The following is a 27,653-nucleotide window of genomic DNA, read 5'->3' as shown; positions in this document are numbered from 1 at the left end:
TTCCCAAAAGTAGAGTTTTTATTAATGGCAAGGGAAAACTAAAAACAAAGACAGCCAAAAAGAAACCAACAATACACAACCAGCCCCCCTCCCACTTACAGGTCCAACTGGTAAGAAGCTGCTCCCAGTCAAATTCCCAGCATACAGTTTCATAAATAAAGAAAACAGTGCCAGGTTAGTCCACCTGCAACCTCGGAGCTGCAGGTCCCAGCCCATGGTTCTCTGGTCCAGCCTGGGTGGTTCTGTGAGGAACAGGACCCTGTCAGCCCCCCAGCACTGCAGAGGGGGTGGAAATGAAGCCAGGACCTGCATTTCTCTGTGGGAAGAGCTTTGCTTTGTCTCCCGGGTTGCTGCCATTCTTCAGGAGCATTTACATGCAAAAAAGACCTTTGTTTCCTAAGATCTGCTGTTCCTGCTCATTTCCTAGCAAAGGAGGCTGACCAGGAGCACTTGGAAGGAACAAAGACTCTGCTTCCATAGAAAATCCCTACTAACAAAGCAGGAGAGGGGAGAATGCGTGCAGCAGGAACTTTCCCTCTCAGAAATGTCTCTCCCCATCACCGGCAGTCCCTCTGGGACACTGCACTGGGCTGCTTCTGACACAACCGAAGTTATCCACCTTATCCACCCCCCTGCCAGTACCTCTCCCAACCCAACAGCCATGGGCCTCTGGGAGCTCCCGGTGTCAGTGTGACGCCTCCATACGACGCATCCGAAACAAAACATTTTTTTAACAACAGAAATCAGCTTCTCTGTGACAGTTTCAGCACACAGAAGGCAACGCCAAGCACCAAAAGGAAGAAGGAGCATCAACTTCCACCACAGAACTCTGCTCTGAACAAATCCTAAGGGAAAGGGCAGGGTGCAGGCAGTAAACCTCTCAACTAGCATTCAGTAAAAACACTATTTATTCACCCCTCTTGGTTACAGTCGGGCAGGGTAAGCGGGTATGGAGGAGGATGCCATGCACTCCGGGCTGCTCCGCCGCAGCAGTTTAGCCCCCGTGTCTGCCCCGCGCTCGGGGAAGCTGCCGTTACTTCGCAGTCTGATTAAAAAAAAAAAAAAAATAATAATCAAAACTAAATAAATATTGTTCCAAAAGAAGCCAGAGGAGAGAGCAAGCCTTTGGTACAACAGCTGCATCTCCGGCAAGACCCCGAGCTGCTGTGCTGGACCCCTCCGGACACAGCTGGGGGTTGGCACAGGCTCCGCTGAGCCTGTCACACATGGAAACATGGAGCAAACAACAACAGGAACTTTTTGAGAACTCCGGTTCACTTGTCACAACCCCTCGTGGCTTTGCTTTGTGGTCTTGGGACAAGGAGAGGTGACAGTCAGGGTTTAGGAGAATCCAAAGGAGACAGGCTCACTACAGGCCGATGGTCTGCACTTTCAGCTACGTTTGCTTCCCAGTCTTTGGGATGAAAGCAGACTGCTGAGCATGTATAAGGACAGATTCCTTTGACCTCATGTCTGCTAAGCTTCCAAGGTGCTTGGAACCAGAGCCTGGAACGCAGAGGCCGATGCAGTGTTCCTTTCTATGATATATTTTTCTTATATATAGTATATTTTTAAACCAGCCCTGCCAAGTCTATTCATTTGCTCAGGTGCCACGTCACCAAGAGTCATTTCCCACCATCCCACGACGTATAAAACAGGAGTTACATGTCTAAGGGAAGGGAAGTTGCTTCCAATTGTTCCCTCTCCTTCCCCCTTCCTGGAGAAGAGAGCGGAGGTTCCGGGTCAGGTCCTATCGATCCATCTCATCCAGGAGCGGCGTGGCGTCCCCCGCGATGGACATGGGCGTGCTCTCGATCATGGGGCTGGGGGACGGGCGAGGGGTCAACCTCTGCTTCTGTTTCCTCCGCTCAGCCTCCTTCTCCTGCAGCCACTGCTCGGCCATCTTGCCCCAGTCGATGGCAGCGTGGCTGTTGGTCCTGCAAGGACACGGGCAGAAGGTGAGATGTGCTACCAGGAAAGCCTCCCTGCCCTCCTTCCCTCCCCAAGGGTTCCACGCAGGAAGGTACAAGGTAACCCCACCATGCTGTTTTTCACAAAAAAATCAACAGAAGACAAGGAGACAGGACACAGATGGATACATGCACCCGGAGCTACTCACTTTGGCTGCTGCCTCTGCCTGGAGCTGGACGATGCCTGTGCCTGGTTGGACTGGGGTGTGGTGTTGGCCTGGAGCTGGTACTGGGGTGTGGTGATCGGCTGACTGGGAGTAGTGTAGGAGTAACTGGGGGTCATCAGAGGGGTGGCCACTGGCTGCTGTGCTGGAGTCGTGAAGACCTGCAGAGAGCAGAGGCTGTTAGGGGACAGAGGGTGAACCCTGCTAGGCTGTGGGGGGCTCTGCACTGTCCTGCTCACCCTTTCTGCACACTCCCAGCCCTGCCAGGCCCCTCATCTGGGCAAGGAGAGGGTGGCAGTGGGCACTGCCCAGGGAATGGGCAGCTGCAGAGCAGGAGAAGCAACACCTTGCTGAGCATAGGACATTTGTTCCCCTGAGAGTCTTTGATCTCCCACCCAACCTGGGCCAGCAGGGCCAGCACAGCCTACCCTCCTTGTTCACCCCATACAGGCTGCAAGGGGAGATGCTAGAGCCAAGCAAAGATAAGGGGCACAGGAGACAGTTGGAGCAAGCCAACAGCAGTGACATCCTGTGGTGGGCACAAAGAACAGATGAATTCTTCCCCTGCAGTCTGCAGGGAAAATGCAGCAGCTCCCAAGATGGCTCCTTCCCACATCCCAAGCCAACTGGCTGCTTGTCCCATAGAGCACTTAGTTTTTTTGCCTCCCAGTGTTCACCTCCCTTTTTCTTCAGATGTCTTGATGATTAATACATCGAGTTATCCACAGTCTCTGCCTATCCCCAGCTCAGCGTTCACTGTGCCAAATTCCCTGAAAGCCTCCCAAGGTGCTCCAAAGGAGGATCACTCCTCTCTGCAAGCCTTGTCTTGCAGCATCTCTTCTTTTGGTCTAACAGCTGGGTGTGTTCCTTGTACCCAGGCTCCTCAGTCCTTCTGCAGCTGGAATCAGCCTTGGTGTCAGCTGGGAGCACGGGCTGGGAGGAGGCAGGCACCAGCACACATGAGGAAAGGCTTCAGCATGAGCCAAAACTGTCCAATTCCATCTTACTCCCTGCAAAGCCTCTGGGTGGTGGGTCAGGCTGAGGTGTTCGCCCGCCGGTGCAGGTCGGAGATTACCGTGCTGAGCTGAAAAGCCCTGCAAACTCAGCGCATAGTTTCACAGCTAATCTCCTCCACTGGCAGCTCACGTTGCCAATTCAGGGGCACAATCAGAAGGTTGTGTGCCCTCACCGCTGGATCCTACCTCTCCACCCTGCCACATTCCTTGAGGGCCAGACCAGCTTGCTACTTGTTTCAACTCCCCCCCAGAGCAGGGTTGTCTCACACGCCTCATTTCTTCAGTCACGGGAGGCAAGAGGAAACCTGGTCCAAGAATCCAGCCAGGCTCCCCCTGTGCAGCACCATGGGCACAAAACTAGGACTGGGTGATCCCAGGCAATGAGGGGCTCCTTAGGCTCTCAGCAGAGCCCCCATGGGATCATTTTTAGCAGCAAGGAGAAGGCAGCAGCACCTCCTCTCAAAATTTAAGTGACACCTACGTGGTACGCGCTGCTGCCGCCTCCACTGCCTCCGTAGCCATATTGGCTGGATCCCCACTGGGCAGGGGTGGCATTTGGGTTCTGTCCCTGGCCTGTCACAGCAGCGATGGCACTGAACATCTGGGAGGTCATGTTCTGTGGTAGAGCGTTCACTGCACGTGTCAGGTCTGCAAGAAAGACACGTTGTGTGAGACAAAGAGCCCGGAGAAGGAGCTCACGTCCCAGTTCCAACCAGGAATGGCCTGCACTGACCTGCCAGGTTAATGTTAGCTGGAGTAGCATTAATGGAGGCTGGAGTCCTGGTCCTACTGCTACTGCTGGGGGTAATACCTGTATAAAACACAAACCAAGAGAGGCAGATTAGTTCTCCCAGAAGAGTGGCCATTGGCCTCAAACTCAGAATTTGACAAAAATTGAGGCAATATTTGTTCTGGCACAATGGTTTGTTACCAGGGAGTGGTGTGTGCTGCAGTGCATGGTGGGGGAGACAAGGGAGAAGAAAGGGACTGATCCAGCCTTTGCTGTACGGCCCACTTGGCTGAAGGATTAACTCTCAGGAGAGCTCTCAGTGGGTCCACAGAATGCAAACCCTTGGGGTGTTGCTTTGGAACCTCCCACATATAGAAAATCCTGGGTCATTTTAGGGACAAAGAACAGGAAACTGTCCTTTAATAACTGTCCCTATTGCATGACATCCAGGAAACAAACAGCACTCGAGTTGTGGGGTGCTCACCTGGAACAGGGTCCTGATAATGATCCTTAAACCATCGGAAAAGTCCATTTACAGTAGGGAAGACTTGGCCCCGGTAGCGGAATCCTTCTGGTGTCACTGTCACATACTCTATCCTGTGAGGAGCAGTGAGAGCACAAGAGACCACAGGCTGCTTTAGAGCCATACCTGTCACTAACAGCTCAGTCAGAACTGTCATGGCCTACAAACTCAGGTGATGGCTGTACTGATAATGAACTGACAGACCTACCCAAGACACTTCATTTTCAAACAATTGCTCCAAAATACCCTTCCTTTCCACGCAAAATCCATCAATCCCTGCCTACACTCCCGTGACATCCACTGCACAGGGCAGTGCTGCCTGTGGCACCCAGCTGGTTAAGAAACAGGGGAGTCTCCTGGGTGAGATTTACTGCTAGACTTGGGTCCTCTACTGCCAGGAGGCCAAATTCTGGGAAAGGGGAGGCATGACTCACAAGGATACTGACAGAGCTGGAAGAAAAACTGGCAGCAATCAGCTGAGGTGTGGTACTGGCAGTACTCAGTGCAGATGCTGGGCTTGATTCTGACTTACCTTGGTTTGCCTCGAGGCTGATATCCCAAGAGGAATTTACCAGGTAGATCTTTACAGGCACTGATAAAGTATGGAATAAATGTTGGCTTCTCTTTCTTGGTCTTTATCAGCAGCTCTTCCAGCTTCTAATTGTAGAGAGAAAGAAGATAAATGCTCCAGGGGAGCCCACATTTTCAGCAACACACAGAGTCTATAGATATCTTCCTACAGAAGCTACCACATCCCAGGACAGGCCTACCTTCTTGTCTCCACCATTGCAGTCCTGATAGTATTTGTGATTCAACAGGTCTCTGGCAAAAGAAGCCATTGGCTGGACATAGCGAGCAACAATTTCATCCAGGTCTTCAAATTCCTTTGAACAAACACATTTAAAGAGGTATTTAGGGTGCATGATGATGAACTCTTATTCTGCTAAATAGCTCTTAGTCATACATTCTGCACAGCAAGGCTGGATGCTTTGAGAAAAAAAAAAAAGCTGAGTATTGTCTAAGGATCTGGAGAACTGCACTGGGTTAGGGTTAGTCTGAAAGCAGCTGCAAGGACAGAAAAGCTGCACCAACCTGTTCCTGTCAAATAGGTACTTCTTCCCAACCAACTCCTTCCCAGGCATGCTCTGGAGGGCTCTTACCTCTGTGTTAATCCAAAGCATGGAGCCCAGGCTGAAGGCATTCTCCTTGCCCTCTTCCCGGACATCCACATGCTGGTAAATCCCATCATTGACCTTCCAGGTGACAGTCAGGTGGTTCTCCCCTTTGCTACTTGGCCGGATAATCACGTCCCCTTGGTCCATGGTTTCCATCATCTTCTCTGCTTGCTTGAAGCTAATGTTGTGGAATGATGGGTGAGCAATTACTCTCTTGATGTACGCTAGGGAACAAAGCAGAGTGTTCAGGCTTCCAAGAGGAACTGCTTTAATGCAGCTATATATCTAATGTGCTGATTCTCCTGGAAGCATTCTGGGAAGACTGGAGATACAGTGGAGTTAAGAACTGGAGACTCACTTGTCCGCTGCTGCTTTCTTTTCATGTCTTCTTCCTGTTTGTGATCCGCTGCTTCAGAGTCAAAGTCATAGTAGGTGTCTTTAGGCAGCTTCCACTCATTGTTTTTATCCATGAGGTCTGAGGTCCTGCAGGTCAGGTCTGCACTGAACTTCTCAATGTCAATCTTCATGATCCTGCAGTGAACTGTCATTCCCACCTGCAGAGGAGGTGCAGGGAAAGGTGAGCAGCAGGTTTGGCAGCTGCACCAGCCTCCCTTTACCACCGAGCGATCCGTGTGGGATCACACTGACAATCTGCAGGTACAGATTACCTCACCTCCTTCAGACTCACACAACCTTTAAAAGTGATCTTTCTATAAAATCAGCTGATCCCCAACACAACCAGAATCAAAAGAGATTAAAGGAAAAATGTGCAGTTCTCCAGCATATCTACTACCTATGCCCCATACCACACAAAAAACTGCATGTCTGGAGGATGAGGACAATTACCTTTTCTATTTTAAATATCTTTATCAATAGGAGCAATGAAACTGGACTTCAAGATGTGCAAGAAAGCAGTTAAGTCTGTTCAGAAGCAGATACCCAAAGGACTTCCCTAGTAAACTGGGAGACATAAAATACCCCCACAAAAACTGTAATGTCTTAGTTCACTTAACCATAATGAAGTTAATTAATAACTCTTTAAAGAAATGCTGAGACCTCTGAGCTTACAGGATTATCCATCACCTGCATGGACTGTTGGGGACCCCAACAGACAGCAAAAATGTTAAACCTCTGTCTTATCACATGGTAAAAATGTGTTATTCTGTTCCTTTCAGAACCCCAACCCATGTCCTGAGCAAGACCAGTAACTGATGAGCTCCATTAATTAATTGAGAGAGGAGAAAAGCTATGAGAGGGAAAATGACCCTTGCCTATGCAAAAGCAGTTCTCTGAGCTCTTTAGAAAGCCAGAAACAAAGGGCAGCTCTGCATTAGAATGCCTTCTGGTCTCCTAAACCCAGACTTCAGCCAGACGACAATAAATCCTCCCAAAGCGCAACGTGTTAACTGATTAACAGGGTTCCACCAGCTGCCAAGGGAGATTTGCACTGTGGGAGAAGGACACTAACCAGAACCTGAACTTCCTGCTGATTTAAAGACCTTAAATGAAAATAAGGTTGGAAAAGTCATTTAAGGAACAGTGTTATTAAGCCAACTCTGATTCTTTGGTATCGGGTCCACGCTCTTCCAGCTCTTGCTGGATATGGGAAAATCCACTGCTTTCATACCTTCACCCTTTCTTCTGGCCGCTTGACCACCTTATCACTAAGAAATTTTGTTGGAATGAAGCCAGCAACACCATTATCCAGACGTGTCTTCACTCCAATGGCCTGACCTGGGCAGGAACCGCTGTCAAAATGGTTCCACACCTTGAGCAAGGCAACAGGAAAAAGTCATTCAGCATGGAAACAAAATAGCCCCGGCAGCTCACACTCAAACAAGTCCAAAAGCTGTGTCAGCAAAGTGGTACAGCCAGTAAAGACTTGTAGAAGGGCAGGGGACAGAGGACTTCAACAAATGCTACCCAGTAATGCAATCTTCCTACTCCAGTTCTGCTCAGCTTATGGGACATTGCAACCGGGAAGGTCAGAACATTTTTAGACCCTGAACACCAGCCTGCAGCCAGGGCTGCTGCTTAATGAATGCTATAGGGGTTTAGAGTCACAGATTACCCAGGCTGGAATTCACAGTGTTTAGAAGAGACCTAAAGTACAGCTGCATTAAGCAGCAGGGAGTCCAGATAAATTCTTAAAATTAAGGTGGCAGAACCTTCTGTTCTCAGTGTCACGGGCAATTTCTCTGCGTAAAACAATCCCAGAGCACAAACAAACATGTTTTATGTATCTGCAGAGCACTGGTCAGCTTAGCCCCAGGTACATTTCACTCAGCCCAGTTCACTAAAATCCATAATGTAGCCATAAAGGACCTGTCAAATCTATACTGAAGCAATTAGTCAAAAGTGGAACAGATTATATTTGCAGCCAAAGGCCACATCAGGTTGGGATCCTGGGGCACTGCAGACACAATCTTGGCTCCAATACCTCGTCTCCCAAGAACCCAAAACAAGGCTCAAGCCTGCTGACAGCAGACTCCTGACAAAGGCAGGCCTGGCAGGAGAAGCAGCCCCACCTCGCTGAGCTCTGGGAAGTTATCCTGCTGACAGAAAGGGCACTGCCAAAGGCCGGTTTCATCATTCCGTATGGCCTGGTCGTAGCTCTCTCCTTGGGGGCGCCTGTGGGCTATCCCAGTCACGTTGCAGATGATCATTTTACCTGTGGTGTGATGGGAGAGTAGAAGGAAAGACTGAAAAACTGCAGAGCTGGGCAGTTCCTTCCATCTAAGGTAGTCATTCAGGCATGAAGGTGATAGCAGACTACCCAGGTACCTTTGAAAAGCTGCTTCACATACATGCAACCACAACACTGTCCCAATATCATGCTCACCAGCATCCCTCTGCCCCACCTTTACATGTCCGTGTCAACCTACGACAAAAGCAGGGATGCAAACAGGGATGTACCTATATAAAATGTCTCTGGAGTTTCTTTAGTCAGCATATTGAAAACCTCTTCTGTGTTTGGAGAACGGTATGGTGTTCTCAGGTCCTTGTATCTGCAGCTTAGTTCAGCTCGAATGTCATATAAAGTGATGTGCTTGTCACCGTAGCCCTGTGTGGGATTAAAAGGTTATAAAGGCATGAGCAGCAAGAAGGTCAATAGTGAATCCAGTGTAAGTTATGGAAGAACTCAAGGAACTTATCAAACAGCAAATTTACATAGAGGAATGTGCCAGGTACCATCAACCTGTGGAACTCAGCCACAGGATGTTAATGAGGTCAAAAATACCAATATATTAATTAAAAAAGTTAGATAATTTTGGGGAGAATGGCTTAAATGGTTTAATTACTGTCTACTGCCTCCCTCTTCTCTCTGCTCCAAGTGTACTTTCTGCAAGCATTTACTACATGCCACTGTGAGACACTGAATTCTCATCATGGTTGTTTATACATTTTACAACAGCACAGATAATGCTCAGCTCCTAAAAAGGATAAGTGTCATCAGCTATAAAACAAGAGAATCCGAGCTGGGCAGCAGAGCTTCTTCTCTGTTCTCAGCATCAGGAACCCCCAGCACACCTGTCTTTCCAGTTCTTCAGCAAAGGCATCGAGATCCAGGTCTTTCAGGCGCTCAGGGTTTTCCAAGATCTCCTCCAGAGCTCCTGCAGGATTAGCATCCTCAGCTGACTCATCATATTCCAAGGCATCCACTGCCATTTTCCTTGCCCATTCATAGGTTTCAGGATGGACCCTGGACCCATCTAGGACCTCGATGTAGGAATCAGTGCTGAAATAAAACCAAAGCAATGTTCAGATAAGGGCTCTGAGGGTTCCAGCTGTTACTGCAGCTCAATAATCAAGCACACTCTTGAGCACCATCACTTGCTCTCCACAGAACAAACTGCTCTAAAAAGGACATGATGAATTATTCATTGCTAAATCAACAGGAGCCAAGGTAAGACCTGGCAAACTCCACTCTGCAGCTCCCGCACTGCAAAGATACAGCCAGGCATTTTGGATCCTGGGTGGATTTGATCCCTGTGTACTACAGCTGCTCCTTGAGCACACAGCTCTCTGCAGTTTCCCTCCTCATATAAATTCAACGTTGCCAAGTGGCAGCACAGCCATCTGCATTGAGCTCTTCGGCAACACTTTGCCCCCTGAATCTCTGGGATTTGTATCCCAGAGATACAAACCAAGGGTTCTAGCACTGTTGGATCACTCAGTGTAGGTATTCAGCCAGGTGTCCTTCCTCAGACTGCTTTTCAAAAGCAAAAAACCCTGGAGAAAGCACGTTTCCAGCAAGTGACCCTTCTGTGCAAAGCAGTGAGTCGGAGGTTCAGAAACTAGGTTACAGCTGTCCTCAAAACACCTCTTGTGTAGTTACCAGTTACTTAATGCTCTACAGACTTCCCAGTATTACTACTGGTTTAAGAGGAAGCCAAATTGCTGAGTTATTACTCAAGTTTGAAACTTTAGAAAAATAAAATACTGTTAGTAGGACCAGGAAGAAACTAAGCTGAAGAGCACATGGGCTACTGACAACTGTGAGAGAACAACTGGTTTTAGTTTAGCTCCTCTTGATCACAAAGGGTCTTTCACACAAGAGCAAACTATATAATTCATATCCTGCAGCTCACACTGCTGTTGTGCAAGTTTAGGTGCCCCTAAGAATCAGATTAATAACCAGCAATATCTGAACTTGGCCAGAAATCAGAGGGGCCACACAGAAAGTCCAGGGAACTTGGACTCCAGGGAACGAGTCAGTCTGCCCCTCATGTAAACTCCATACCCTGAATTGCATCAAATACATCCCAATACCCACCTATCACCCAGTGATGCTGTGTCAATTTTGATGAAGCCAGCACAGTTGATAAACACCTTGGGTCCCATGTGACACATCGTAACCAGCTGGGTCCTGTTCTCCAGACGTGTGTTGTTTTGTTTTAAGATCTGGGAGAGAGAGGCAAGAGCATAAACCCTGCTATTCAAACACAAGATTGCCCAAGGTTGTGGACTACCCATCCCTGGAAGCGTTCAACATCAGGCTGGATGGGGCTCTGAGTAACCTGGTCCAGTGGAAGGTGTCTGTGCCAACGGCAGGGGGGTTGGAACAAAATGATCTTTAAGGTCCTTTCCAATCCGAACTATTCTGTGATTCTCTGGAAAAAGTAGAGGACTCACACTGGACTCTGCTGTGTTCAAAGCATCTGACACACACCCATCACAACTCATAAGTTGTTGCTCCCTGCCTGTGTCTCAACATTGTATGAAAGAAGATGATTCTGCATGGAAACAGCTCCAACTCAGGAAAAGTGTTGGCTTTTTGCCTGGTGTTTTCCACACTATGGAGGTGTCGTGACGCTGTAACAGCACATCCACTCCTGTGGGTTTGGGAGCTGTCTCGGATTGACGGATCTGCTGAGCTGTTTGGGTCTATCAAGGACACAAGTCCATGTATAGCTTCAGGGAGAGGCGCAGTGAGGTGACACATGGTAAAACACATGTCAACAGAGCTGTCAGCTGCATCTGGCACAAGGGACCCTGACTCATCTCCTACCACTGTTGGTGATGTACCGTTTTTGCAGGCAGGGACAGAAGCCTCCTTACCTTTAGCAGGTGAGTGCCTTTGCGTGGTCCCAGGCCACACACGTACTGCAGCAAAGCCTGGCTGTGGGGGTGAGCGATGGCCCGGTTGACATCCACCCCCACCTCGTTCACACGGTTTATGAACTCGCAGTAGAGGGCATTCAGCAGCTCCTCCTTCACCACGTGCTCCTGGCAGAGAGAAGAGGCGTTAGCCTTGGAGGAGATGGATATGTGCAACACTTTGCCATAGAAAGCTGAAGCAAACACAACACACTGGCTCTCAGGAGCTGTGTTGCACCTCAGAGTTACCCCCGAGAACAGTGTAAAGGCTCACAAGCTAAAAGAAGCAACAGCAAAAAGGTGCTGTGTAGCCTGAATATGGCACAGAACAGTTCAACTTGCACCAGTTCAACTTGGAAACCTTTCCTTTGACAGCAAACCCTCACAAGCCACCTTCTCTTTGCAGAGAAGGATCTTCCTTACCCAAGGATCTCACAAGGGAAGTTTACCTGCAGAGGGTGAAGTTTCAGGCAGAGAATGTCCTCATCAGAGCTGCAGACCTGGGCAAACTCTATGAGGGGGTCCTGAATGCGGCGAGCGAGGGAGACAGCTTGACGCAGCAGAGGTGGGTAATCCCGGAATTCATTCTGCAACAGGACAGAGAATCAGGGAAAACCCTGAAGCTATTTTCACACTTTGTAGCACAACCAGCAAAAACACGTCAGACAGGGATTAGAGCAAGGGAAGCATCTGGTGCTCAGAGCAAAGAAGGCTGAGGTCAAAGGCTCCCAGGAGCTTTGTTGCAATTAGGAATGAAACAATCTCACTCACTCAGCTGAGCAAGATTCATTTCAGACCACATCAATATCCACTTTGTACATCTGCTGGTGCTGATCTCTTCAGAGAAGCCTAAGTAAGATGTTTTGCCTTGATCCAAAGATCAGTACGTGACTGACTGGATGGATCATATGAGGCACATGATGATGTAAGGCAGGACCAGCACAACAAATGGAGGATGACACAGCATGAACTAGCAACAGACTAAGGGACAGTTGGAGTAACAGAAGGCTCACCTCAGACTTCTTGCTGTTCATGTAGAGGATGGCCAATTCATTGTCCACCAGCTCCACTCCGACAGAGGACAGCTGCTGCCCTTGGTCCAGCTCATGAACAATTCTCTTTACATCCTCCATCAGCATCTGAGCATCCCTAGGGAGAGATAGCAAGGGGATTGAGAGGAGAGCACAAAGCTGGGTCTTGGAATCACTTAGGAATACAACCCCAATGGGTTACCTCACACCATAGACACAAACAGTGAAATGTGGACAGGCATGAGGAAGGGACTGCAAAGAGACTGGGAAATGGAAGGAACAAAAAGACTGACCTGTTCTCGCCTGCAATCGTCACCACATGAGGCTTCTTGTTCAGGAGGAATTTTTTCAAGGTTTCAATATCCTGGGCCTGGAAAAGAAAGCAAGACAGACCAAGGTAGAACAGCTAGAGGATTTCTGTCCTGAGCTGCCTACATTCATCTCAATGATAGCTGCACTGAGGCTCACCTTCTTTTCCCTCTCTTCCTCACGCCAGGCATTCCTTCTCTTTGTGAAATGTGGCAATCGTAGGAAGTCTGTAACCTCACCCTCTCCATTGACAAGGGCACAAAACACCGGGTGGTCTCTGTAAAACAGAGGCAACTCAGACATGGAGAACTGCTAAAGCTGGACATGCATCCAGAGGCCATTCCCTCACTCCTACCTGGCTGATGAAAACGCAATGCCCAGCACACGAATCCCCTTCCCTTGGTTTTCATCCATGAAATCATCGTCCTCCTCCACTTGCTGATCAGGCCGGTAAGGAGCGACTTTGAGCCAGTTGTACAGTTTGCGGCTGCACGCCTGGCAGAGCAGAGAAAGGGGAGAGAGGAGTGAGGAAGTCCACTGCACATGCCTTGGCATAGCCCTTCTCTGGAGGCAAGGTTATGGACTGCTCAAGGCAGCAGAAGAACGAGACTCAATCCCTGCCTTCTCCTCCTCCTCAAGGACCCGTGTATGGCCTGTCAGCAGCTATCCCCAGCATGCTGTAGGACTGTAGGTGTTTGTAACCCCAGCTCTGACTCAAATCCACCTCTGTCCCATCTCACCTTTAGGACATACTCCTTGGCCTCCACCAACAGCTTGTTCTTCAATTCTTTGGCCATCTGCACGTAGAGGAATTGGTTGAGGGACCGCTCAATGGCCATCGTGCGCTGCCGATTCCACTCCTGCACCTGGTGGCTGAACTCATCCCGGTAATAGAACTGTTTGATTTCCTCAAAGTACGTCTGGTCGCTCCCATAACTGCAAGAAAGGAGAGGAAAGGCTCCAGATGCCTGCACTGACACCCTCACTGACAGATTCCTGGGCAGGGATGTAACAGCAACACCTCAGATTCAGGAAGCTGCTTGGAAAAATCAGGGAGGAGCCAACCCTCCCATCAAGCACTGCTTTAGCTGCAGAAGCAATGCTGTAGACAGATCACAGCCACTCCAACCCACCCATATTGCATAGAGTGGCCACCCAGATGTGCAGGGAAGGAACCAAGGAGCACTCCATGAGGATTGTAGGGAAACAAACATCACCTCACACAAAAATCCTAAAGGCTTCAGAGTTTGACTTCAAATGAGTAAGATAGATGTCTGCTTAAGTTTTCACTAAGATGATGGAAAAAACAAGACCCTAAGAGGCTGTTTGACATTAAGGTGCAGAAAATTACCAGGGCATGACTTTCAGGGGCAGTTTGGGTTACAGAGGAGCTTTAAGGGCACAGCAGCACTGGATGAATGAGGTCTGCCAAGGTGTGGATGGCATGGCCAGTGGGAACTCACCCCTCCACTCCTTTCATGTCAATGCTGATATCTATAGTGAGCAGTCCCTCATCCTCTGCCAGGCTCATTTTCAGGAACTGGTCATCTCGCAGCTCCTTCACAGGTTTGTTCTTCATGTATTTAAAGGAATAGGCATAGTGGGCTTCATCAATATCCTGGGAAAGAGGAGAGACAGTCAGCATGCATACAGGGCATTCATGAAGAAAGACCCTTCTGTATACCACAGCAGACAATGGATTTTATTCAATACCCCCTCAGCCCTATGCCTGCCACTCTGCATTTCCTTCCCCAGCAGGACACAGTGGAATTTCTGCCCAGTCTCAGAGAAACAGAGACTGTTCCAACAATTGAAGGCAACATCTCAACAGCAAGAATCAGGCCTGGTGAAACGCTGAGACTAAAAATGCAGCACGCTGCTGAGCCTCTGCAACAGCCCAGCTCACATGCTGCTCTGAGATTTATTCAGAGCTGACACTGACACAGGAGAACAAGCATTTGTATGTTATTTAGATCCTTCCCTGAATTGACCCACAGAGTCAGGGCTTGCTTTCTTACCTTCTTCCCCTTTTTGGTCGGTGAGATGTTGATTTTAGCTCGCTCTTGGAAAGTCTGTCTCAGGACCTGTCTGACCAAAGGCTCCCTGGCTATCTGCAAAGCCACCATGTACCTCGCTCCTTCCAGCACAGCTTCAGGGCTTGGGAATTGACTACAAGCAGAAAAAGGCAGCATGAAGGCTTAGGGCTTGAGAATGTCCCCAGATCCCCTCGCTTTTGTCACGTCCACAGGACCTCCACAAAGATCCCCCCACACTGACCTACACACATAATCCTTGGCCAGCTCCAGGGGCTCTGCAGGGAACTGCTCTGTCTCGTGACGCTGGTAACTGTCTCTGAGATTCTCTCCAAACTGCTCAGGTGTCAGACCAAATTTCTTAGCCAGGCCATCTGGGAAAAGAAAAACAACAAAAACCCAGTGAGGACAAGGGTACTGTAGCTTATAGTGAGCAAAACCATCAGTCCTCCTTCTACAGGTAAGTCACAGCACCCAGCAGAGCACGTGGGCCAGGCCACTGCACAGTCAGCACAACAGAGCACAGCCTTACCCAGCCCAGCTGCCTGGCAGATGGTGTACATATCCCGACGGGAAGCCTGCTTCAGCTCAGGCCCTTTCTGCTCATCATCTTCGGCATCCTCCCCTTCCCCTGTAGGAAGGATACGTTACAGAGGCATCCAGAGAGCTGGAGCATGTCAGAAGTACAGCAAGGGGATTAAACACAACCTACGTTGTGCAACAAAGTCCCTAATCCCACAAACACATCTCAAAGGTCACAGTAGCCTTAAAATTATTTAGGGCTAGAAAAGACAGTGAAAATGCTATCTTCAGCTTCACTCTCTGGCAGTTTTAATGGCACTGTGACTGGGTTGCACATTAAGACACACATCAAGGTGGGTAATCCTTGCTTTGGCCCCTGCCATGAGGGGTGCTATTCATATTCCATTGGAAAGAGCACCTTGTGTGGTAAACTAAACATTTTCAGAGGTGCCTGGAAGACCAAGGATTAAATTGAGACGAAAGCAAACAGCAGAGATGCTCTGTGCAAACATATGGGCTTTTCAACAGACTTTCTCATAGGTTTCTTCTGAACCAGGATTTTGAAGCAGCCCAGAATTAGGAAACCATGAAATCTGAGAAGACAAACCTTCCTCCTCTTCGCCATCCTCTCGGATACGCTTTTGCTTCTTGCGAGCAGCCTTGGCAGCGTTCTGCATCCTGGGGATGTCTCGCCCATAGTACAGCAGGAAGTGATTGTACACGTCCTTCAGCTCGTCCATGGACTGCACATCCTTCAGCCTACGGCACACACAGCCAGCACGTTACACCCTGCCTGCAGCTGAGCCATGGGCAGAGCACTCAAGGAACCTGCTCTGGCACAGGTCAGGCAGAAGGAGCCCTTGGGCTCATCCTCCAAAAGAATTTTAAGTATTTCTCATTATTGGTTTTGTGGGGAGGCTAAAATCAGTGCTTTACAGTGGCCAAAGAGCCTGTGCTGTTTGGGGGAGTCAACACACATTTTAAGTCATTTTGGAATGAATATAAGGAAGCCATGGCACCATACCTCTCCATGTCAGTAGTATCCAGGGCCCTTATTCCATCAGCCAAGGGCTTGTCTGGATCAGCAGAGATTTGTTCATACTGATAGGCCTGCATCTTCTCAAACAGTCGTGTTAGGTTCTGCTTGCGTATCTTCAGCTGTGTCCACTGACATGAGAATAAAAGAATTCCAGTGAAACACACCATTGCAGTGGGTCAACTTTCTCCTCCCTTCCCAAGCAAGGGCTCCAAGGATCTTGGGATATTTGTCATATAAAAATAATTATCAAAATCTTCAAGACTGGCCAAGCCCAAATGTCACATGTGGCAGGTCTCATCTCAGAGATGAATTATGTTAACAGAAAAAAAGAACCTAGGTTTGGATCTACCTCATAGTAGAGAAAGAAATTGCACTGCTGACAGGTAAGGTCACTATACAAAAAGAATTCAGTGAAGGGGAAGGACTGGTTTAAATCGTATTTTGTTAGATATCCCCTACTACCACATGACAGCAAACATACAAAAAGACATGGGTAAAAACATCAAACACACAAGGTCTCCATGGCCGAACCAATATCTGTAGAAAGTATCAGGCTAGGTAGAAAGACATGTTAAATGCTGATGGGACAACCTGTAGGGAAAACACTCCTCACCTTCTCATCCCACTGCCAGACCCTCCACAGGTCGTTGATGTGCAGCTCTGGCTCCACGTACTCCTTTCTGTAGAAGGCGATGAACGGGACCTGGGTCAGAAATGAGACTCATTACCACTGTGCAGGAGACTGGCTTGTTCCTGGCAGCCAGGACCCCAGAAAAAGCTCCTGTTCCATGTGGGAGAACAAACTAATGGGGCAGCAGCGTAGGACACGTACCACATCATGTCTGAGATCTTACTCACTGGAGAATATACCACATCAGACACAAAACTTTGCAACGTCAGGTTACACCTCAGAGAACAGGTTGGAGAGACTGAGCAAGGCTCAAGAGACTCTGAAGCTTCCCACCTTATTTAGCATCAATTTGTCCAGAATCAGGGAAAGACAATGACAGCAGCCCCATCAAACAGGCCTTAAAATCCTGCATTGCCACAGCCCCTTCTAATGTGCTGCCCTAAATGCTTCCAGCAGCCCTGCTGATCCTTTCAGGAAAAGGAGACAGCAACCCAGACCTTGGTAACGAAGCAGAGTTACAAATTACCTCAAAATGCTGATTTCTCATGAAATTCAGGGCTTCTTTAATCTTCTGGATAGTGCTGGGCCCCTTGCGGCTGAAGCTGCTGGCTTGTCCACGGTCAAGGTAGTCAGAACTCTCCTAAAGAGGAGAAACACACATTGTGTTCTATTCCTGAGCTGACCCCTTAGAAGAGCAGCCTCAGGCTACAGATGTGGTTCTTTTGTTAGTCAGGAATGCAGACTTAAATACACACTTTGATTTAGATCCTAGCCCTGAGAGGCTTAAAGAAAAAGGGAAAAGCAGCACCTGGCCAAGGTAACTGATGGCCAAAAGCAGATCATGGCTAATACTAATTTAGCCCTAAGTGCACAGTGGCTCAAATATTTCTCAAGCATTCTTGACAGTTATTCTTTCAACTTCATTGTGTTCCTTTTTGTCCTGTTTCATGGACACGAAAATGAAGATGTGCATGTTAAATGACCTGCTCAAAATCAGAAAGGAAGGGGACTACATTCCTCTCAGCAGACTCCTGGACCAATGTCTCCAGGCTGGAAATCTGCAGTGCCTTCAAGCCCTCTTAGGACAAAAGTCCCAGGCATAGCTCTTTACCTGCAAGGAGATGGTGGGAGTTGCAAATGCATTCCTGTAAATCCAGTCAGCTTCTTCCTCCAGCTCATCATCTTCAGCGCTCTTCACCGGGATGGATCGCAGCTGGGAAGAGACAACAGCATGAGCAGAGGCACATGCAACACCAGGGCTTGCACTGCTTTCAAGAGGCCTGGAAATTATTGTTTTGAGTGGCAGGTTGCCTGTGGGTCCCTCAGCCATGGGGTGCCAAGGATAGCCCTTCAATGTCTGCACCTTCTGAGCACACAGGAAACCTGCACCAGCTTTACACTAGATAAAGGCAACAACAATTTTGTCAAAGGCTGGTGGAAAGGCCTGCAATGGTGCAAAATCTGTGAAGATCAAGTCAGGGTATCTCCACTTCCTACCAGTCTCCCAAACCCTCTGCAGTTACATCCTGCTCCAATCTATCTGTGCCTTGTTACCACTTTTCTTGCTGCAGCCACGGAGTAACAGAACACAAAGCAGCTCCAAACCCTCTCTGGGCACTTAATCTCAGCCACTTCTCTTTCAGGGGGCCTGCTCTAATCACCACTGACATCCGTCAAGATGACAAAACGTGTGAACAGGCCATATACAGCCAGAAGACATCACAGACAGCATTCCCTTGTGCTGCACAGACTGGCATGGGAAAAAAAGGCCCTTCAGAAAACTGGCAGCTTCACACATCCCATTTAACAGAGTAGGGTAACAAATCTCTGCACAGAATTACATTAACATACACTAAAGAGAGATTGACTGTTCAGTGAAAATCTGAATACAGGCTAAAATTAAGACTAAGATATGAAACAACAGAGTGATTCCTTGCAGCACAAACAGCACTTGGTATTGAGAGCAGTGTAAGTCCTGGTCATTTCAAATAAAGTGGGTTACAGCAGTTATGTGTTGGCTGGGACAAAGGTAGGCTAGAAACCTTCCCAAACCTTCTCTGGCACTGCATCTCTTGCTATCCAGAGGTCCAGCTCAAGGGATTTCTAACAGCATCCAGCACAAAGCCATCTCAGTACAGCCCAAGCCCTGTGCCACTCCCAGCAGTAAAACACTGGCACCCAGTGGCCACAGGGAAACTGTCACGGGGCTAAAACAGAGCTCACACAGGTACCACAGTTCCCATGCCACTGACAGGCCTGAATGCAGAGTTTTAGCCTATAATTTGACAGGGAGGATCTTCAAAGAGGGAAGAAGAGATGCCAAAATCCAGGTGGCTCTTGGCCTCCAGGTCCCAGCCCTGCTGCACTCAGTGGGAGCTGAAATGCTTCCTGCCTGCACACCTTCAACCCCTTCCCTCACCTGGAATCTCTCAGGCATGTCTGTCATGCGGATCTCGTTGTCCTGGTCCGTTAGGTGACTGCTCTCCAGCTCACTGGGCTCGTACATCTCAAAGATGCTACGCCGACTGACACGCTTCTTGGTGGTCTTTTTGGGTCGTACACGGGTCTCCCCTTCGGTTTCTTCATCCTCATACTCGTATTCCTCCTCCATCTCCTCATCGTACTCATTGTACTTCTCAAACTCATCATAGTCAAAGTCCACACCAAAGATTTCCTGGGCTTCCTGCAAAGCACTGGAAAGAAAAAAAACTCATTCAGCCCCAGGGTGCAGTTCACAGACCATCCTTCCAGCCACACAGAAGAGGCCAGGGGTACCTAAGTCTAAGCTTTAGTTTTCCACTCTGCCTAAAAAATCACGGGTAGGTACACAATTCTGAGCTTTACATGCAAATGCTTCTCCTAAGGGCATGGTTTTGGTATCCTTTAAAAAATCCAGGAGTCACGTGTTTCATAAATTAAACACTAAAAGCTCTATGTTTAAATCTACCACGTTCCCTTCGGGAAAGAGACCAGTGGTATCCAACCACAAGCTGAATCACTCTGCAGTTGCAAGAACCAAGTAAGCTGAGCACTGTTTTCGAGGCTCCAGGCCAATTTCCAATCGATACTTACGCATCTGTGTATCCTGGAAGCTTCTTTCTCCATTTTGGCTTCTTCAGAGGTTGTCCATCATCATCCACAATGAAGTCATCAATGTCTGGACATGAAGAAACAATTCAGTGGTCAGGACACTTGGATAATCAACTGGTACGTCTGACAAAGCTCAGCTCAGACAGACTATGCAACAACTATGAGCCTCCACCACAGACTGAGGTTGCTGCTGGCTGTCAGTCTGCCCAGCTCCCCACAGCATCTTCTACACCAACCTCAGACATTCCAGGAGCCTAAACCACAGTAACAAGCTAGAACAAACTTCCAGACATAGGCAAAGCCATTTGGCAATTAGCTGCAAAGCAGTGCACTGGAAATACAGTCAGAAGAGGCATGGGTGCTTTGGACAGTAGGTAGAAAGAATTCTTGAAAATTTTTGGGTATGGTAGTAGCAGTGGTGACAGTCTGATGCTGAAGAGAAGGAGGGCAGGCATGCACTAGGTACTAAACAGTGCCCTGACCCCCTTTCTTTGAAGCATTTTCATTTTTGAGGCAGCTTAGGGAAGATGTTCAAGATCTCAGCACACATAATGTGCTGCTGCACAAAGTGATTTAGACAGAGAAACTAAACCTGTTACTCAGAAATGTTTAATTCTAGGGATTTTACTAATCAGACCAACAAGAGCTTTACCACAAAGGGTCACAGCCTTTGGTTACTTATAGCTCAGAGAAAGTCTGAACTTTGTTCCTGTGCTTTAATCCTACAACAAACTTCAGACCATCCATACGCACCAGATTCATCTTCCTCCTCCTCTTCTTCCTCTTCTTGTGCAGCAACAGGAGCTTCAACAGCTTCCCCTCCTTCCTCGCCTTCGCCATCCTGAAAGATTTCTTCAGCAATGGCTTCCTTCTCATGTTCCTCCTTTCCATAGTCTTCTGCTTCATCATCCTCATCATCAGACATTTTTCGCACACGTCTGAATTTTTGCTGCAAGGAAAACGCCTTGTTAGTGCCCACAGTCCCTGGCACAGCACTCGAGCTCAGTGTGGGCTCTGCCAGGCCAGCACTGCACTTCCTCTGCAGGCACCTGAGAGGGAGCAGGATGGAGCCCTGCAGGGGACAAGAGCCACCCCCTCAGGAGCCTGTGCCTGTGTCACTTGCGTGCTGTCACCACCAGTGTTGGCCTGGCTTGATGTGCCTCTAGTGTTACAGAAAGAGCTTTAGAGCCCATAATAGCCTGTGCTGACTTTGAGGTTAGCAACACACAGGAGAAAGTTACTGGAACATGAGATGGTCTCGCAGAGATGGGAAGGGAGGAGTGTAGCAGACTTTAGGAACCAAAGTGTTTTGCAAACTCCAGGAAGCCACTTCCCAGTTGCCTGGGCAAGGAGAGATCCTGATTCCTTCAAGCACTCAGCTCTCTCTTTCCAAGAGGGCAGGAGCAGAGGAGAGGCACTGCTTGCTCACTCCAGGCCAGAGCCCACCCTCCTCCACACTAAGACACACCACACCATTAACAGCAGCATGGCAACACAACTCACTCTTTTGACTTTAACGCCCAAGTTCTCTTCAATGAGGTCAAAATCATCATCCTCCAGGCGGTCATCAAAAGCTAGAGAAGTGACCAGAGATGAGTTACTCTCTCTCTTTACTAATCTGGGAAAGCACTAAGCCAAGAAGGGTACAGCTTACCCAACCCATGCAGACACCCAGGGCAGAGGGAGAGCTCTGCTCCCTGGCAGGTCAGTGTCAGAGCATTCTACTGATATGAACAATCATCATCAAACTTACTGCGCTTTCTCTTTTTGTGGCCAACATCATCCTCAGAGTCTCCAGAGTCACTAGCTTCTTCCTCCTCTTCCTCATCGTCATCATCATTAATGAATCCTTTCAGGTTCCCCTGCTCATCTTGATCATCGAGATTCAGCTCCTCCTCTTCCTCATCTGGGATGGAGAGCAGCATGTGTTAGACATTTACTCATTGGTTATCCACGGAGACTTGGCTCTGGGCAAGGAGCATCTTCCTTCACACCATCCACACAATTTTAACTGAACACTTTTACTGACACAGAACCCAGCCAGCTGCTCATGCCAGAACCCCACTTCTTGTCTCGTGGTCTCATGCTCTCTCTGCAGAGGGAACAGGTGGAGTGGTCACACTGGGAGAATTCCTCTGCTTTTATTGTTTACTATCAAATTGTGTGACTGCAAGTCCCACAGGGGTGAAGCAGAGTATTTTTTATTGCCAAATATAAAAACCACCTAAGCACTTGGGAGGAAGGGCAGCACTTAAACAGCAGAGATTATTGACTACAGATGGCCCTGCTATTAGAGCACAGTTATTGCTCCATCTGCAGAGTCACAGGATGCAGAATAGACAATCCAGCAAACTCACCATCCTCATCTTCCTCTACAAACTTCTTGGTTACTCTGGGCACAACCTCCCCATCCTGGTTGTACTCCTCCTCTGACTCCTCCGCTTCGCTTTCCACAAAGTCAGACATGGCTGCAGCAACTGGGGAAAGAGGAAACATCCCTGGCATCAGCTGAACAAGCAAAACACAGGCACTTCCCCTTTCAGGTTTTGGAGAGAGGACAGCTAAGGCAAGAGTGTTTCAAATTAGCTATCAGGGCCCTGAATTACCCAGTGTCCACCTTGCCTGGCCATCCCTGTCACCAGAGATTAGGGAAGCGAAGCCAGCAGCCAAAGAGCTGCCAGCTCCTGCCACCCTGTGTCTGGGTGAGCAGGACAGGAGCTGTCACAGCAGCGCTTGTAACACAGCCCAGCTCTGGCTGCAGCTGAAATGTGCACACAGCCAGAGCCCTCCATCCCATCCATACCCTCCCACACGGCTGGGAAAGCTCCCACTGATGCTGCACGGTGTCATTTAGGATCTTAATATGATTAATCCTCACTCAGTTAATGAAGCCAGGATGACCCTGAAAATGGTCTTGACTGAGCTGTGGCTGCCAGCTGTTGGCAAGGCATTGCAGAGCCCATGGAGAAACCAGGAGAGGGGTCTGGGGTCCGGGATTGGGGGCTTGTGGCTGCCCAACTCCACAACCCCACACAGCTGGAGCTGTTGCCAGGGTGTTCCAAGGCAGAGACCTCTGTCCAGAGATGAGGAAGCAACAAGAAACTACAAAAACAGGGCATTTTCTATATCCAGAACCTTTTGTTTGATGTTTTTTGCCAAACAGGGTTTCTGGAAACAATATAAATGATGCTTAGCACAACAGAAAGCCTGTGTCCATGAAGACAGGGCTCAAGTTCTGTCTCTCTGAGCCTTCCACTTCTTGTGGTTACAAACTTGCTGATATTTTAAAGTTTTCAAAGGAAACTTGGGGTTTTTTTAAAATACATCAAAACAACAGAAGCTTACAAGAGTCAGCTATAAGGAAAAACAAAACAATTCCTCAAATGGCTGTGAATATGAAAACGCCAGCCCAGGAAGAAATACCAGCCTTTGGGAGGGTACAAAAAGAAGCTCAGAGGTGTCAGATCTAAAGCCAAAACTTCCATGTTAAATTACATCAGATGTAATTTAACACACACACACAAAAAAAAAACAACAGAGAAAAAAAAGATGAGTAAATAATTCCATATGCCAGGGAATGATACCTAAACAAACACGCTTCAAAATATTCCCATAATCATTTCCCCATTGCAACCAACCAGCTGAAGGAAATCAGTCCCACATGGGACAACCTGATCAAGGCTTTGCCACGACACTTCTTGTGTGCAGGATTTCATGTTCTGCCCCGAGATCCACACATCTGGTGCACAAACACAACAACTTCGAGAAAACCAGGGACTTACTGCTCAGCTAAAGTTAAATGGTCCGAGGCTGATCTCGGATGATCTTTTAAGTCTCGAAATACGAACAGCTCCAAATGAATGTGTTGTCCGGATCTCATTAAAGAAAAGCCACAACAAAGACTAGGGAAAGACCTCTGCCAGATTTCAGACACCAGCACACAGCAGCTTACACTCCTTGGCTGCAGAATATGTGGCCATGGCCAGTATCTATCTAGGATGGTCCAGACAGGAAGAAAATGCAGCAGGCCAAGGCTTCTGCTCTGCACCCAGAGAGGACATGGCTGCTCTGGTTCAGTGCATAGGCACAGGGTGATCCCTGCCCTTGAGAGGACACTAGAAGTCACACACATGTATTTAAGCACCCCGTCAGAAATAATACCTCAGAGGGTAGCAGAGATGACAGTTAAATGCATGTTCCTGAAGCAAATGCCAATGATGAACTGTGTAACTACACACAGTAAAGGAACAGGGGTTATATTTAGCAGCCTGTGTATGAATATTATGTCAACTTCGTGCTTTGTCACCAATTCTTCTGCTACAGGTATTCACCAGGGTGTATTAACATATATAAAACTTCAGGCTGAGTGGTTTTTCCTAGAGCATTTCCAAGTCTAATAACCTCATTTATCTCCTGCTCATGATCAGCACAAAAACCCAGCCAGAAAAAAACCCCCTCATCACAGCACCACATAGAGTTTCACTGTCCTCTGCCAGTGAAGTGTTTCACTCACAATTCCAACTTGCTTCCTCATCACTTGTTCTACCATTTCCTGGCAATTTCAGTCCACATCAAATCAAATTTGTCTGGACACAGAGAACAACTAGGACTTAAGAAAACCATCTTATTTAATAATCCAGCCAAGCAGGTTCCACACAAGCCAACCACCCACAAAACTGGGTGCTTTCAGCTCCAGTGAAATCCACCTCAGGACAGCAGGGATGTCACTTAGCATGGAAAACAGAAACAAGATGTTGAATCAGATATGGACTTAGGGTGTCTCTCCCACCCTCTGTGCCAGAAAGGCCCTATTTTGAAACAAAACAGGCCAGGGAGGCAAGTGAAGGCTGCAGCCAGCACAGATGGAGGTGCAGAGCAGAGCTCGGTGTGGTGGGTCACACAGGGAGAGCCCCATTTGTGTGGGCATGAGGAGGATTTAAAAATCAAAGACTGTTGGGCCAGCAGAGCTGTTTCAATCAGGAGTGTCTGCACTTTGCTCTGCTCAAGGGCACAATAGCAATTATCCAGAGTCCACATTCTCCTTTTAGCTGGGATGCCTGGAGCAGACAGCTCTTCACTGTCAGTACTGGGACAGTAGAGTTCTGATCAGGTCAGGACCAGGCTGGACATCAGCCACGGGCTCTGTGAGCTGCCCTCCTGGTTAGGTCAGGCCGGGTCTCTAGAACAAGTGCTGCTTTCTGAGGAACCTGAGAATTTCGGAAATCAGACATTCAAACACCTGTAAAGCCTTGGCCACACATCCAGATACCTGCTGGCTGCTCAGGACTGCAAAACATCACAGTACGTGAGGCAGACACGGCTTTGTACATCAAACACCAGCAAGAGAAAACTCATTAGGGTTTAGAAATGGAGACACATTTCAAATATCAGAACTTACAGGGAAAATTCCTGCACTTGGTACTCTGGCAAGGCAGAGGGACACTGCCATGTGATGCAGGATGGCATCAGGAATGGCAGTGTCCCACAGGAGCTTCACAGCCTCAGCAGGTGTGGGGTGAGGGAAAGCAGAAGCATCAGATGCTCTCCGGGCACTGCAATGTCCACTAAAGCAGGAGACCACAGTGGTGCTCACAGAATAACCAAGGAGTGTCCTCCCAGCAAGATGTATTTATTATTCAGCAGTCAACCTCAGGACAGCAGTGACAGTGCACAAAACAGCAAACCCCAGTGCTCATTTAGGCTTCACGACAGCCCAGGCACAGTCCTTGACTCCCCCCATCTTCTGGGGGAGAAACAACACCAGGGCCCTGAACCATGCTAACACTGGTTTTGTGGGTTTTTTTTTAAGGGGGAGAGGGTTTGGACAGGGATGGTTCTAATCTCTGTCATTTTATAGTTCAACTAAGAGTTCACTTAAGATCACAGGCCCATGGAACCACATTGCCAAAGCCACCACTGAACAGCCTCTCTCAGTTCTCATGTCTACACTTCAAAAAATCAAACTAGAGAGAGGATTCAGAAATCTCGGGGAAACTCTACTCAAAATACAGAGCCTAAGGAAGCCAAATCTATTAATTTTTGTCAATTAAATGGTCATTAAATTAATTTTGGCACAGTCCAAGTACATTGAAAGGATTAAAAAACTGTGACAACAAATGGCTGACTAGGAAAAACACAAATGAACTGCAAAGAGAGCGCCACTGTTCCACTGCCTGAAGCTCCCAATGAAACCAATGTCATTTTTCTTAAAAAAAAAAAAAAAAAAAAAAAAAAAAAAAAAAAAAAAAGCCATAGTTGAGCTGGAACGTGTGGATTTAACATTAATAACTACACCACGATCTTCAAGCTGTGTCCCATCACAGAATCCAGACAAAAATCATCTTGGCATCTTTTAATTTGAAGCTTAAGAGCCTAACAGAAACCATCCCTGTGAAGCACCATAAGGCACTCCCACCACAACAAACAACCCTCACGGGCACCTCGTCAGCGCTGAGCTCTTCCTCAGGGCCATTCCCTAGTACCCACATGAACTTCTGCAGGGCTGATGTCACCTGCTAGCCCTGACATCACCAATATATACATTTATATAGTTAGCTTTTTCAGCCGTTTTACAGATTTCTGAAGTCGGCACCTGAACCACACACTCCCACCCTGCTCAGTGGTGGCTGTGCCGAGGGGGAAGTGATGACTGGAGACCAACAACGCCACGACAGGGAAAGTCCAGCCAAGCAGACACCACAGCTCAGGAACTTCCCATACCTGCTTCGTTGGTTTTAATGCTCCTGCTGGTCCCACCGCCCCTGATGCTATCGGGTGGCAGCACGTCCTGTGGCAGAGTGACACATTTAATAGCATGTTGTGTGAAACAGCACTTCCACCTCTTTATTTTGGCCCTGCTGCATCATACTTTCCTGTAAGAAACAGAAAATTGATGCTCCCTCCTCGCTTTCTCTGACCTGCCCATGACTTCACGCACCTGCATCATATCTCCTGTCAGCAAGTCTCCTCCCTAAGGTGAGGAAACAAGGCTTTGCTTGCCCAAAAACTTGCTCATCTCTGCTGCTCCTGCCTTTTCCAGCGCTCCCCTTTTGGGGTGGTCTAACCATAACTACCAGGGCACAAACTGCCAACCATTTAGGCAGCAGCATAATGATGTTTTCTATCTCATTCTCTGCTCCTTTAAAGTAATTCCAAAATATCCTTTTTAGGACACAGTGGGCTGTTGAAGTTGTTTTAAAAAAAGCAATTACTAAGACTCCAACAGCTCTTCCCTGAACAGTAGAGTAGAGTCAATTACTGGAGCGTTTGTTGCCTTCATTACACCTGTTGCCATCATATCTCGTTTACCACACCACCACTCCCACCCAGTATTATCTGGTCTCTGCAACTCCACAGTCTGGTTTAGCTATCCTAAATAATTTAGGATTAAATTTTCCTTCTCCACATCACCATACTCAGGAAAACAAACAAAAAAAAAAGAGCAGTGAAGATGACAGTGAAACTCCACAATAAACTCACTCCACTGTGAGCACCAATCACCTACCATTTTTTGCCACCTTTTAGTCATTTATTAAACCCAAAAAGGGCCTTCCCAGGCTGCCAGCCCTCTGCTTTTCAGGGAGGGCCTTGGCAGAAGTTTGGAAAGCCTAATGCAGCGGTCTGGGAATCCCACCTGCAGACCAGGGTGATCCAGGAATCCCACCTGCGGAGCAGGGGGATTCGGGACCACCGGTGGACCTGAGAAACCAAGGTCAGACCCTTTCCTTCCCTCGCCTCCAAGAACAGCATCCCGATGTTCCCCAACGCCACATCTCCTCACATCCACCAGCTCCCCACACCGTGTCAGCGATGTCCCGCA

At 48.2% G+C, this 27,653-nt stretch overlaps 1 protein-coding gene across 1 annotated transcript; it reads right to left on the bottom strand.

Annotated features, from left to right (window-relative positions):
- On the bottom strand, nt 1–26,610 carry SUPT6H (SPT6 homolog, histone chaperone and transcription elongation factor). The gene is made up of 37 exons (XM_018076684.3): nt 26,555–26,610; nt 22,192–22,311; nt 21,588–21,740; nt 21,338–21,408; nt 20,588–20,783; nt 19,817–19,901; nt 19,164–19,437; nt 17,856–17,957; nt 17,271–17,384; nt 16,727–16,816; nt 16,099–16,241; nt 15,682–15,833; nt 15,085–15,183; nt 14,797–14,926; nt 14,538–14,688; nt 13,983–14,137; nt 13,260–13,455; nt 12,875–13,014; nt 12,679–12,796; nt 12,504–12,580; nt 12,193–12,328; nt 11,629–11,766; nt 11,141–11,308; nt 10,356–10,483; nt 9,110–9,317; nt 8,495–8,642; nt 8,107–8,249; nt 7,206–7,346; nt 5,937–6,132; nt 5,564–5,802; nt 5,174–5,287; nt 4,936–5,060; nt 4,365–4,477; nt 3,884–3,961; nt 3,632–3,798; nt 2,120–2,295; nt 1–1,937 (listed from the first exon to the last, which is right to left on the bottom strand). Exons 2-37 carry the CDS (start codon nt 22,298–22,300, stop codon nt 1,751–1,753), a joined length of 5,160 nt encoding a protein of 1,719 aa, XP_017932173.1. The 5' UTR covers nt 22,301–22,311; nt 26,555–26,610; the 3' UTR covers nt 1–1,750.
- Between the last annotated feature and the right edge of the window lie 1,043 nt (nt 26,611–27,653).

This window comes from Manacus vitellinus, unplaced genomic scaffold (assembly GCF_001715985.3).
Source record: "Manacus vitellinus isolate BGI_N305 unplaced genomic scaffold, ASM171598v3 scaffold_32_pilon, whole genome shotgun sequence".
NCBI classification, from domain to species: domain Eukaryota; kingdom Metazoa; phylum Chordata; class Aves; order Passeriformes; family Pipridae; genus Manacus; species Manacus vitellinus.
Note: the sequence above shows the minus strand (reverse complement) of the source record. Positions and strands in the feature narration are given on the sequence as shown.

Excerpts from the sequence above, each read along its gene's own strand:
- SUPT6H (XM_018076684.3), bottom strand. The coding sequence starts at position 22,300 with ATGTCTGACTTTGTGGAAAGCGAAGCGGAGGAGTCAGAGGAGGAGTAC. Across the intron at positions 21,409-21,587 it reads CCACAAAAAGAGAAAGCGCA|CTTTTGATGACCGCCTGGAG; the intron begins GTAAGTTTGATG and ends TCACTTCTCTAG. Across the intron at positions 17,385-17,855 it reads CTCCCACCATCTCCTTGCAG|GAGAGTTCTGACTACCTTGA; the intron begins GTAAAGAGCTAT and ends TCTCCTCTTTAG.